This window comes from Solanum tuberosum, unplaced genomic scaffold, assembly GCF_000226075.1.
Source record: "Solanum tuberosum cultivar DM 1-3 516 R44 unplaced genomic scaffold, SolTub_3.0 scf00089, whole genome shotgun sequence".
Classification (NCBI taxonomy): Eukaryota; Viridiplantae; Streptophyta; class Magnoliopsida; order Solanales; family Solanaceae; genus Solanum; species Solanum tuberosum.
In genome coordinates this window covers 1387342-1397941 of record NW_006239012.1, presented here as the reverse complement: position 1 = coordinate 1397941, position 10600 = coordinate 1387342, and the positions used below count along the sequence as shown (strand labels likewise).

At 37.2% G+C, this 10600-nt stretch overlaps 1 protein-coding gene across 1 annotated transcript; it reads right to left on the bottom strand.

The window, feature by feature from the left end:
- Positions 1 to 1463: 1463 nt before the first annotated feature.
- On the bottom strand, positions 1464 to 9917 carry LOC102604284 (pyruvate dehydrogenase E1 component subunit beta-3, chloroplastic-like). Its single transcript, XM_006346780.2, has 4 exons — positions 9573 to 9917; positions 9195 to 9298; positions 8982 to 9025; positions 1464 to 2738 (listed from the first exon to the last, which is right to left on the bottom strand). Exons 1-4 carry the CDS (start codon positions 9676 to 9678, stop codon positions 1766 to 1768), a joined length of 1227 nt encoding a protein of 408 aa, XP_006346842.1. The 5' UTR covers positions 9679 to 9917; the 3' UTR covers positions 1464 to 1765.
- Between the last annotated feature and the right edge of the window lie 683 nt (positions 9918 to 10600).

The window sequence follows — 10600 nt, the reverse complement described above, 5'->3', positions numbered from 1 at the left end:
TATAGGTAGGTCACCTTTTTAAGAAAATTCACATGTATGTCAAGACAAATGGAGAATCCACACAATATTAGGGTGGACCATCTGATCAGATGGATTAACAGATAAGAAACTGGCATACGATGGTCATGCATAAATATCTCACATGAAAAAGATCTATGCTTGCTACATATATTTCAGCACAGTCCACATGACACAATAGGACTCAATGATAGAAAAATTCATTTCATATCCAATATAATGGTCATACAACCAGAAGAAAAGTCTCAAGTTCGAATCCACAACAAAACTTAAGTGACACATGACAGAATTCTTCTCATCTGTCTTAAACTTGGTGGACCAAGTTACTTGGTAGTTGTTGTCGGTGATTTAAGTCATATCCTGAACTCAAAGTCCCCACCATTCATTGAAACAATACTATCTTAACATGGTGTTGTACACCCTGACTTGTATTTTTATATCCTCATTCAAGTACAACTGACTTTTATATTCCATCCTCATTCTAAACAAAAACTACACAGCTTAAAACTTGGCTATTGTTAGAAATCCAGTATGCTCATTTTGAATAAGGGTTGTTTGGTATAGTGAAAAAAAATTCCATAAAAAGTTTTATAGTTCTCAATGTTTTGTTGGTCAAAATCTCTTTAAAATATTTTCTCTAGGAAAACAAATACCTTTAAAATTAAAAGAAAAAAAAAATTGATTTCCCCAAGTAGGGACAAGTTCCATGGTGGCATTCCACATTAATTGTTTCCTCCCCACCCTTCACACATCCCACTCCCGCCCAATAGCCCCCATCTACACCACCCCCCACAACCCAGCCAAACACTTTCTAACTTATTTGAAGTTATTTTTGACTTATTTTAAGTTATTTTTTATATTTGTCAAACACTCCAGAAGTCAAAAACTGACTTAAAAATAGGTTTGACCAACTTTTAAGCCAATCCAAACACCCTATAAATTGAATGTCATCTCGTGCTCATGCAAATAACTCAGTACAAAGGATGAACCCTGAGTAGTAAAGTACACACTTTTTCTGCTAAGCCAAAGGCAGATAATAAGCCTTGGCCTGGATACAGCTACACTGTATTTCTTGAAGCTACGACATGAAGGGAAAATACTTCAATAAATTGGGATGGGATGGAATTGGATGGGTCAAAAGTATTTTATGTAAGAATTTTACAAACTTTTTCTAGCTCTGGCAAAGCGTAGAGTTCCAAACATCTGTATTCACACTTCTGATAGTTTTTTTTTTTGGTTTCCCACCCGATGTCCGGAGCCCACATTGGTGCTCCGACTAAATCCGGATCACGCTCTGCAGGGTCCATTCGAGAGTGGCGCTCCCAACAGGATTTTCTCCATACCCATGGCTCGAACCCGAGACCTCTGGTTAAGGGTGAAACACTCCCACTACTGCACACACTTCTGTTAGTTGGAAGACATAAATTTAATAGTTTCAGCAATGTACGACAACTCCAGCTTTGATTATAAAATAGACCTAAATCTTAATCTTTAACGACACAAAACAATGATAATGTTTCCATGAAGTCTAATTACCTTACCAGTACATAAAGATTCCAAGCACCATTTTGGTGTGAGTAGAAGGCAAAGCAATAAACATATCACCTTAACTAGGACTCGCAAGTTCCAAATACTAAAATCTCTAGCAAAATCAGACAATAAAAATCGATCAGAAGTTGAGTCCTAAATTATGAAATAAGCAACCGAACATAAATGGCATGATTATCACAAGACTTCTACCACTTGATCACTGGCAAAGCTGTTCAACTGCAGTAACAATCTGGGGAGGTTGGACAACAGTCCAGTTCTCTAACGTCCCAGCATATGGGGTTGGCACATCCTGTGATGACAGACATACAATTGGGGCATCTAGATAGTCGTGAAAGTTCTCAGTAATAGCGGCAGTCAAGCTGGCACCAATACCTCCTGTGCGCATACATTCCTCGACAATGAGCACACGATGAGTCTTTTTCACTGACTTCCCAATGGTGTAAAGGTCAAACGGTTTCAGAGACCTAATATCAATGACCTCAGGATCATAACCCTTGTTCACAAGTGTTTTTGCAGCCTGCATCACATGATACCTCATCCTGGAATAAGTTAGAATGGTTACATGCTCCCCAGGTCGTACCATCTCTGCTTCTTCAAGATTCAGCACATACTCTTCATCTGGAATTCTCTCCTTGAGGTTGTAGAGCAAAACATGCTCAAACAGAATCACAGGGTTATCACTTCTGATAGCTGCCTTCATCAAGCCCTTGGCATTGTAGGGGGTTGAACAGGCAACCATCTGGATTCCAGGAATTGACTGGAAGTATGACTCAAGGCGTTGAGAGTGCTCTGCTCCAAGCTGCCGACCAACTCCACCAGGACCTCGGATGACAACTGGTATCTTAAACTGGCCACCAGATGTGTAGTGGAGCATACCGCAGTTGTTAGATATCTGGTTGAAGGCTAGAAGAAGAAATCCCATGTTCATTCCTTCAATAACTGGACGCAAGCCAGTCATTGCAGCTCCAATGCCCATACCAGTGAAAGAGTTCTCAGCAATAGGAGTGTCAAGAACCCTGAGATCACCATATTTTGGGGCAAGGCCTTTAGTCACCTTGTATGAACCTCCATAATGACCGACATCTTCACCCATTACGCAAACAGTGGGATCTCTGTCCATCTCTTCTTCAAGACCTTCGCGGAGGGCCTCAAAGAGCAACAGTTCATGCCTAAAGATGTACATTCAATCAAACAAGTGGTGAGATCAAGTAAAAAGAAAGCTGGAAAAAGAACATTCAGTAAGCAAGCAGTTGGGCAGTAATTAATATAGTTCACACCATGATCGACGATAAAAAAAAATAAGTGAAAAAAGGTGCATATCCAACCAGCCAACAAAGATCTATTCAATGATAAAAGTTTAATGATTTCTTTTTTATGAAGTAAGATTCATTTAAAGGCATCAACAAGATGCTAGTGTTACAAGGATAGATCAGTTAAAGTCACATAAAAGGATTTGTAGCCTCTTTCTAAACTATAGAGCTAACAAAACCTAAGAAGAGGTCTACATTATTTGCATGGGTCAATTTGGACAGCTAAAAAGGCTAACTAGACATCTGCCTCGCAAAAGATTTCTAGAAGTTAAAATTCCATCAAAACATCTTTTGTTCCTCTCTGTCCACAAACACCACAAGAGAGCAGATCATCATCGACATACACTTGATGGCTTTGTCAACTTACCGTGAACTCCAACTTTCAAGAGCATCCCTAACAGAGAAAGGAATGACCCAGGATAGACCAAAAAAACAACAAAACATATTCCAGAGGTCTGAGGCAACTGGGCATGCAGTAGCAAGTGGTTGACGCTAAAGTTTAATGATTAAGCAAGCACAATCACTGAAAATTCTTTTGAACATGGACATAATCATCCCCATTAATTAGGAAGACACCATCAAGGAAGTTTGTAACTCATATATATCCAAAAACAATGTTTGTTATGACTGCCATCAGAACTAAACGAGCTCTTCAGTCCTTAAACAAGGAGATAAGTAACAGAAATTCCTGGAATCCCACACCAGGAATCTTATGCATTAGGAAGAGAGAATGAAAAAGGGATCTCTTTACTAGCTTCTGGTGGCCCAAAAAATTAATGTAATTAGAACCTCAAAATCCGACAAAGCAGAAAGAAAAAATCAAAGTCCCAAAGAGTTTAAAGTAGGAAAGGGGGCCAAATTTCCTGTAAAAGATTTAAGCCTTCCTTTTGAACAACTCCGCTCGACAAGAATAAAGACATCAATGACAATCTTCAGAGGGATCTCTGATGTTAAAATTTAAGATTGCTTAACCAGTTATTGTAGGAACATAGATCACGGCAGTCACAGGGTAACATCTCCTCTGTCATACACTCATGGAATTCGAACTTCAGTTAATAGACAAACAAACACAAACCTTTGGTTCAGCCCATTGTTTTCCAAAAAATGAATTTTAGTTCTCCACAACTATCACATAATTGTGTTTCTACATTAACTGCCATGATTCAAAGGTAAATTTCTGATTCCTATGCTTCTTTTGTTCCTCCTAGCAGCATACTTGTTCTAGTGTGTTTCCAAGACCCATTCGGACATTTCTATTTTTCCACTTAGTACATTCTCCCATACATATACAAAGGGAACATTCTACTCTCGGAAGTACCAAAGCAACACCCATGCCCCAGGCCCATTAGTTACTGCTCTAGTTCCCATCTCAGAGAGCACTCTGCATCTCATACACATACAGTGACACCAAACTTTTCAAGGCTAGCAAACAACTTGCAGCACTAACCCTAAACATTTGTAGCAGTTTCCAGAACTGCTTGGTCCCCCCTTTCAGGTCAAATAATTGGTAAACACTTCTTCACAGAACTGCAAAAAGCATTTGATTTCAGCTCAGCATCATTGATAAAAGAAACAGAGGCCTCCATCATATCATAAATCTCTATTCTACATGACACCAAGAAAGCAAACCTCAAAGCACCTTTCTTAATGATACTTCTAAGTACATCTTCCTTATGGATGATCAACTCTCCATTTTGCTTTATGTTGTTATAATTCCTAAATGTCTTTGACCCAAATTGAACTGATATGGTGTTGACATGTAAATCAGGTAGTTCACATACATGACAAGTCCAAACTCCATCGACCAACAATATTGAATCATCATATTTGAAATGGAATAGATGAGTTCCTTTCTTAGAGGTATGACACACAAAAAAAAAAAGATACGACTAATGGCAATTTTTGCAGGTTTTTGTTTTCTATTTTGTGTTAACTTTAGGAGTACAAAACCTCAATTGCCATTTCTACAAGAATTACTAAATATTAGAAAGAGCGCATAAAAATGAAGTCTCATCAAGACAAAAAATACTTGGGCACAATTTTATTGCAAGTACACATAACAATCACTACACATATGATATGTCTACTAGTACAATAATACATATTGTCTTATAGTTCATGTATGTATGTGCATTTTGTACATACTGTAAAAATCTCGAACAAATAAAACAAGTAGGCAATAACTTGGCCTTTAAGTAAAGATCTTGAATTAAGTAGGGTTGACAAACACTAACAAAGAGTTCTTGACCTACATCCCAATACGTAAAAGTAGATTTGTGTTGGAGTTATAGGTCAGTAAGGAGTTACAAATACAACAAAAAGGCAATAACTTGGCCTTTAAGTAAGGATCTAAAATAAACAAGGGTTGACAAACACTATTAGCAAGGGCCTCTATGAATCCATATAAAGTTGAAGAAAATTTGTTTATCATTAAGAATAGGAAATGATGAGATCCCAAAAGAGAGACATTTGCCCCCAAGGCTTAGCTCGAGTGGAAAAAGGTGGATGATTTGTGGCATAGTTCACAGGTTCAAGCCCCACACCATGCAAAGCGAAGCCCGGTATTTAAGTGGAAAAGGGTAGAGGGGCGGGCCCATTATCCACCGAGTTTAGAAGACTATGATTGGTCGAAAGGGCGGATCATAGACGGATTTCTCGGTTATCAAAAAAAAAAAAAAAAGGAGAGACATTTCATGTTGGTCTCAGGTGTTTCTTAGAGATCCTATAGTGGTATTCTTTCTCTTCTTTTTGTCAGCCAGTCACATGACAAGTTCCAAGCAGCAAGCAGTAAAATGGAGTGCAAAGTAGACATTCTAAGAATTCAATACAGTTGTGCCCTTATGGTAGCTGTCTGGTGTATATGAAATTAAATAAATGGTAAGGACACAAACTAAAACTTCATCAGATCCTTACAAGCTAGAAATACAAATTAATCTTCATAAAATAGTTGTATAGTTGCAGGCTCGCAGCAACATCTAAGGTTTACTTTTTTCTTTTTGGATAGTCAATCTCTTAGAGTTGGATAGTCAAATCAGTCTATAAACACTCTCCGATTTCTCTCCTTCCAAAGAACTCACACTAGGGCTAAAGGTGCACCATGCCTACGTCTTCCCATCCTTCTTCTGAAAGTCCAGTTGCACAACAAATTCTTTGATGTGCCCAATGTTGTCCGTGGCATTTTGGACCAGTTCAGCACCATTCACTACAACTAGTAGCAGCACGACACTGCAATAGGAGATGGTCCACATCTTCTTCTGGACAAGCACCAATTGACAGCAGTGTTTTAAAAGGCGGGGGCGTGAGGCGAGACATTTAATGTAGCGTCGGGGCGAGACGTAAGTCCCGAGACACAGGGCGTAAGTCTTATGGATCTACGGGGCGTAGACTCATGTATATTCAATTTTATAATTTTATTACTAAAAAAAAGGTAAAAGTAAAACTTTCAATTATTTTACAAATAAATTTTATTAAATAACCTACAATATATATATTATGATTTTTATTTGAGAAAGGTATTAATCACCAATAATGAAGAAAAAAAGTATTACAATTACTATTTGAGAAATATTATTACACCAATATTAAAAATATGATTTAAAGAAAAAAGGTTAAAAAAATAAAAAATAAACGCCCAGAGCATACGTTTTTACGCCCAGGGCTTACATTTTTACGCTAGAAGCTTACGCCCCAAATTCTAGGACTTACATCCTATGGATCTACGCCTTACATTTGCGCTCCAGTGCGTTTTTGGTGCGCCCCGCCCCAAGACTCGCGCGAGACTCGCCTCAAAAAACGTTTTTGAAAACACTGATTGACAGAGAAAAGTCTTTTCTGCCTTATCTTCAAATGTCAATATTACCTCTCTTGTTGCTAGGCAAGAAGAGAAACATGTCTTCCCTTCCTAGGATTCCAGGTTGTTAAGTGTGGAAAGTCAGACTCCTCCCTCAAAAATATCTTGTTAGTGTATGACTTAACACAGAAAACTCCACCTATCATCTCAAAAATATCTTTTTAGTGTATGACTTAACACAGAAAACTCCACCTATCACACCCTCTACCTCCGAAATGTCCAGGCTAACATGTGGTGTACATTATTCTGTTGGGCACTTCAATCATACATCACAATTCTTTTAGTCGTAGTGATGGACGAAGTGACGTGGCATATTTAAAGGGTGGCGTCTTGATGTATGTTATTCACAAATGACATAGTATTGATCTGTATTGATATCTATGAGACACGTGGTGGAGTTAACGATAGACTGGAAGTTTGGTGACAGATCCTAGAATCTAAAGGTTTCAGGTTAAGCAAACGTAGGACTAAAATAGAGTACCTGGAGTGAAAGTTCAATGACGCAATGCCTATAGTGGAGGAGGGGATGGAAATGAAGACCGATACACAAGTCATACCCAAGAGAGAGTTTAAAGTATATTGGGTCTATAATCCAAGGAAATGGGAAGATTAACGATGAAATGGGCCTCGCGTCCAGAGTACTGTGTGATAAAATGTGTCACCAAAACTTGAAAGGTAAGTTCTACCGAGTGGTGGTTAGACCTAGATTGTTGTATGAGGTAGAGGGTTGGCCAGTCAAGAATGCACACATTCAAAAGATGAAGGTAGCATAGATGAGGATGCCCAAATGGATACGCGGGCATACTAGGAGAGATGAGATTAGGAATGAAGTTACACAGGACAAGGCAAGAATGGCCTCCATGGAGGATAAGATGAGGGAAGCGAGAGACTGAGGTGGTTCAGACATGTGAAGAGGAAATGTGAGAGTTTGGTTAGAGGGCTAATCTCCTCATCTCATCTTCTCCTTAATTAGTAATCTTATCTAGTATTCGCATAGTTCTTATTCTCCATTTTCTTATTACTACATACTACTTCATATGCTTTATTTATCTTGCTATTTTGCAATCGTTATTTTCTTTTCTATCATGCTTTGATTACACTAATTTTGAGTCGAGACTCTATTGGAAATAACCTCTCTACTCCACAAAGATAGAGATAAGGTCTGCGTACATTTGCCCCTCCCCAGACCCACTTGTGGAACTACACTGGGTATGTTGTCATTGTAATCTCTTAGGGGCCACTTGGTATGAGGGATAAATGATAATAATCCTAGGATAAACTGCAGAGTTATTTTATCATGCATTTTGTTAGGGATATTAATTAGTCTTGGAATTATTTATCCCACCATTGATACAACAACGATGGGACAAATTTCCTATTTATATATGATGGAATAACTTTGTCTACCCCATCCCCAATACCAAACAATATAACTAGAAATCACTTTAATTGAATACTTATCAAAAATAGTGTTATTGGAATGGCAATGGAAACCATTTCTTTCGACCATTAACATAGGAAAAAAATTACGGCAAATAAGAGCCTTCAAAATTTTTGAGCAAATAATAAATGAAAAATTGGAAGTACCACAAGAAGAAAAGCGAGAAAAGTGCAACTCTTTTTCTCAAGTCCGCGGGAGACCTTTGTGGCTTAAAGATGAGATTTACTAAAAATGAATTTCTCTATGTACGCCTACTTTTGGTTGGAAACAAGGGTTGAACTTTTGTTCACCATGTAGCACATCCTTTCTTTCTTTTCCTTTTTTTTTATTTATATCCCCAGTACTAATCCAAACAAAAAATCCATATCACTCCCACCATCACTCTTTCTTTTGTTTCTGCTATCACAATTCAGAACAAGGAGCAGAATTAGACATGGTTATCACAGGATGAATTAGCATCATCTGAAGCAAAACAGCAACTTCTATTGACTTTTCTATTTCCTTTGACAACACCAACGAGATTAGCAGCTGAACTTAATAATACAATAAAAAAAAATCATAATCCTACCAGCCAACCTCCTTTACAAGGCAAGAATGTAACCTTGCCCAACTTAATCAAGATTTTTTTTAAAAAAAAAACTAATCTCATCTACTGACAAGCCACCACGCGGGTTTAAAGTGTCAGAAAAAAAACTGATGATTAGAGCCCTAGAAGACAAACATTAGGAGAGACAAATGAAGTGGCAACCAGAAGGAAGCAATTTAAACTATAAAGATATGCAAGTACAACTCAGAGAAGAAGTAAATATACCCTGGCTTGGATGAAGTAGAAGCTGCAGCAGCATCTTCTTTTGCCTGTAAAAGAATTACATGCAATACTACTTCATCAAAAAAAAAGAATTACATGCAACACCAAATCTCAAAGTCTAAAAGAAAATAAAATTTACCAATTTAAGCACATTTCTGCTGGTAAATAATCAATCATTTGCGTCACAATTATTATGAGAGAGTAAAGAATACTAACAGCAACAGCATTAGTAATTAATTGTTCAGCTCTTCCTCCACGTCCATTCAAACCACAGCTCAAACGCCCATCAGATCTAACCACAAATAACCTTCCTTTCCTCTCTGCAAACCAACCATAAATTTCACAAAAATGGAAGATAATTGATTGAAATTTGGAGAGTAAACAAGCACTAACTTGAAAATAAAACATTCTTTTAGTGGACCAATTAATATTCAGATAAAAAACAACCAAAAGACACAAAGATTACATAAACCCAGAATCAGAAAACAGAACCAAAAAAACACAATCAACAAAAAAAAAAGAAAATAAATTTAAGCAATACTAACAAAACCCAATTTCGAATACTAGCTAAAAGACTAATAAATTGCAACAAACCTGACAAAGATCTGCGAGAATTAGCGAAAAGTGACTTCTTGGTATCCAAAGAATTGGCTGATGTTAGTGCAGTAGCAGCACCAATTCCTTGTATAATAGCAGCCATCTAGAAAACCCCACAAAGAAAATTGGCTTCTTGATTCAAACGAAGAGAAAATGCAGATCAGGATGAGGATTCAAATGTCCCTTACAACTATATATATATATTCTCAGTGTGTATACAGAAAAAATGAATTGGGGCGAAGAAAACAAAGTGCACAAGGGGGTTGGGGCGATTTAATCTAAGGGAGATTAGAAAAGAGCAAGACAGGGAAGAAAGTACGAAGTGAGAAGCTTTGAGCCACATGTTGGACATTGTACTTGTTGTATTGACTGATTCTCTACTTGCTCACTCATTGTAATATCATGCTTCTCTCAAATGAGAAGCTGACACGTGTGATACTAAGGGTGAAAGTGTCATTTTCTTTGGCTTAATTAAAAAACTTACTTGTCCTCTATTTTCATTTTGGCATTTTACCTCAATTTTATTTCATTTCATTTAATTCTCTATTCTCATTTTCTATGTATCATTTAAATACAAAATACTATGTTTTATGATTATTTTTTTTAATTTATACTCTTCTACTGAAGTTTTACATTTTAAAAATTGATGTCTGTTTACAACAAATTTCTGCAAACGCTGAAAATTAACTGCAAGCAAAAATAAATAAAAGAAAAATGTGATTTTTATTGATAAATTGTGTGAGTACAATTCTGTTGTTCTCTTGATTTTTCTCTTTTAAACTTCTCTAAAATTCAAAGGGTCTTCGAATCGTTGGATGATGTAGACCTCCTTGAGATGTGGTTGATCTCTAGGAACGTCGGGAAGCGCTTCGCTGTTTCAAGTCAATCTCCGGGAGGAACTCTATTGACCACTCATTCGAAGAGTTATGTAGTTGGTGTTGTAACTTTCTCAAATCCTTGCAGAATGTTTGTTGAAGGGTTTTCAGAATGTCCTTTAGAATGTCATGTCTATCCCTTATTTATAG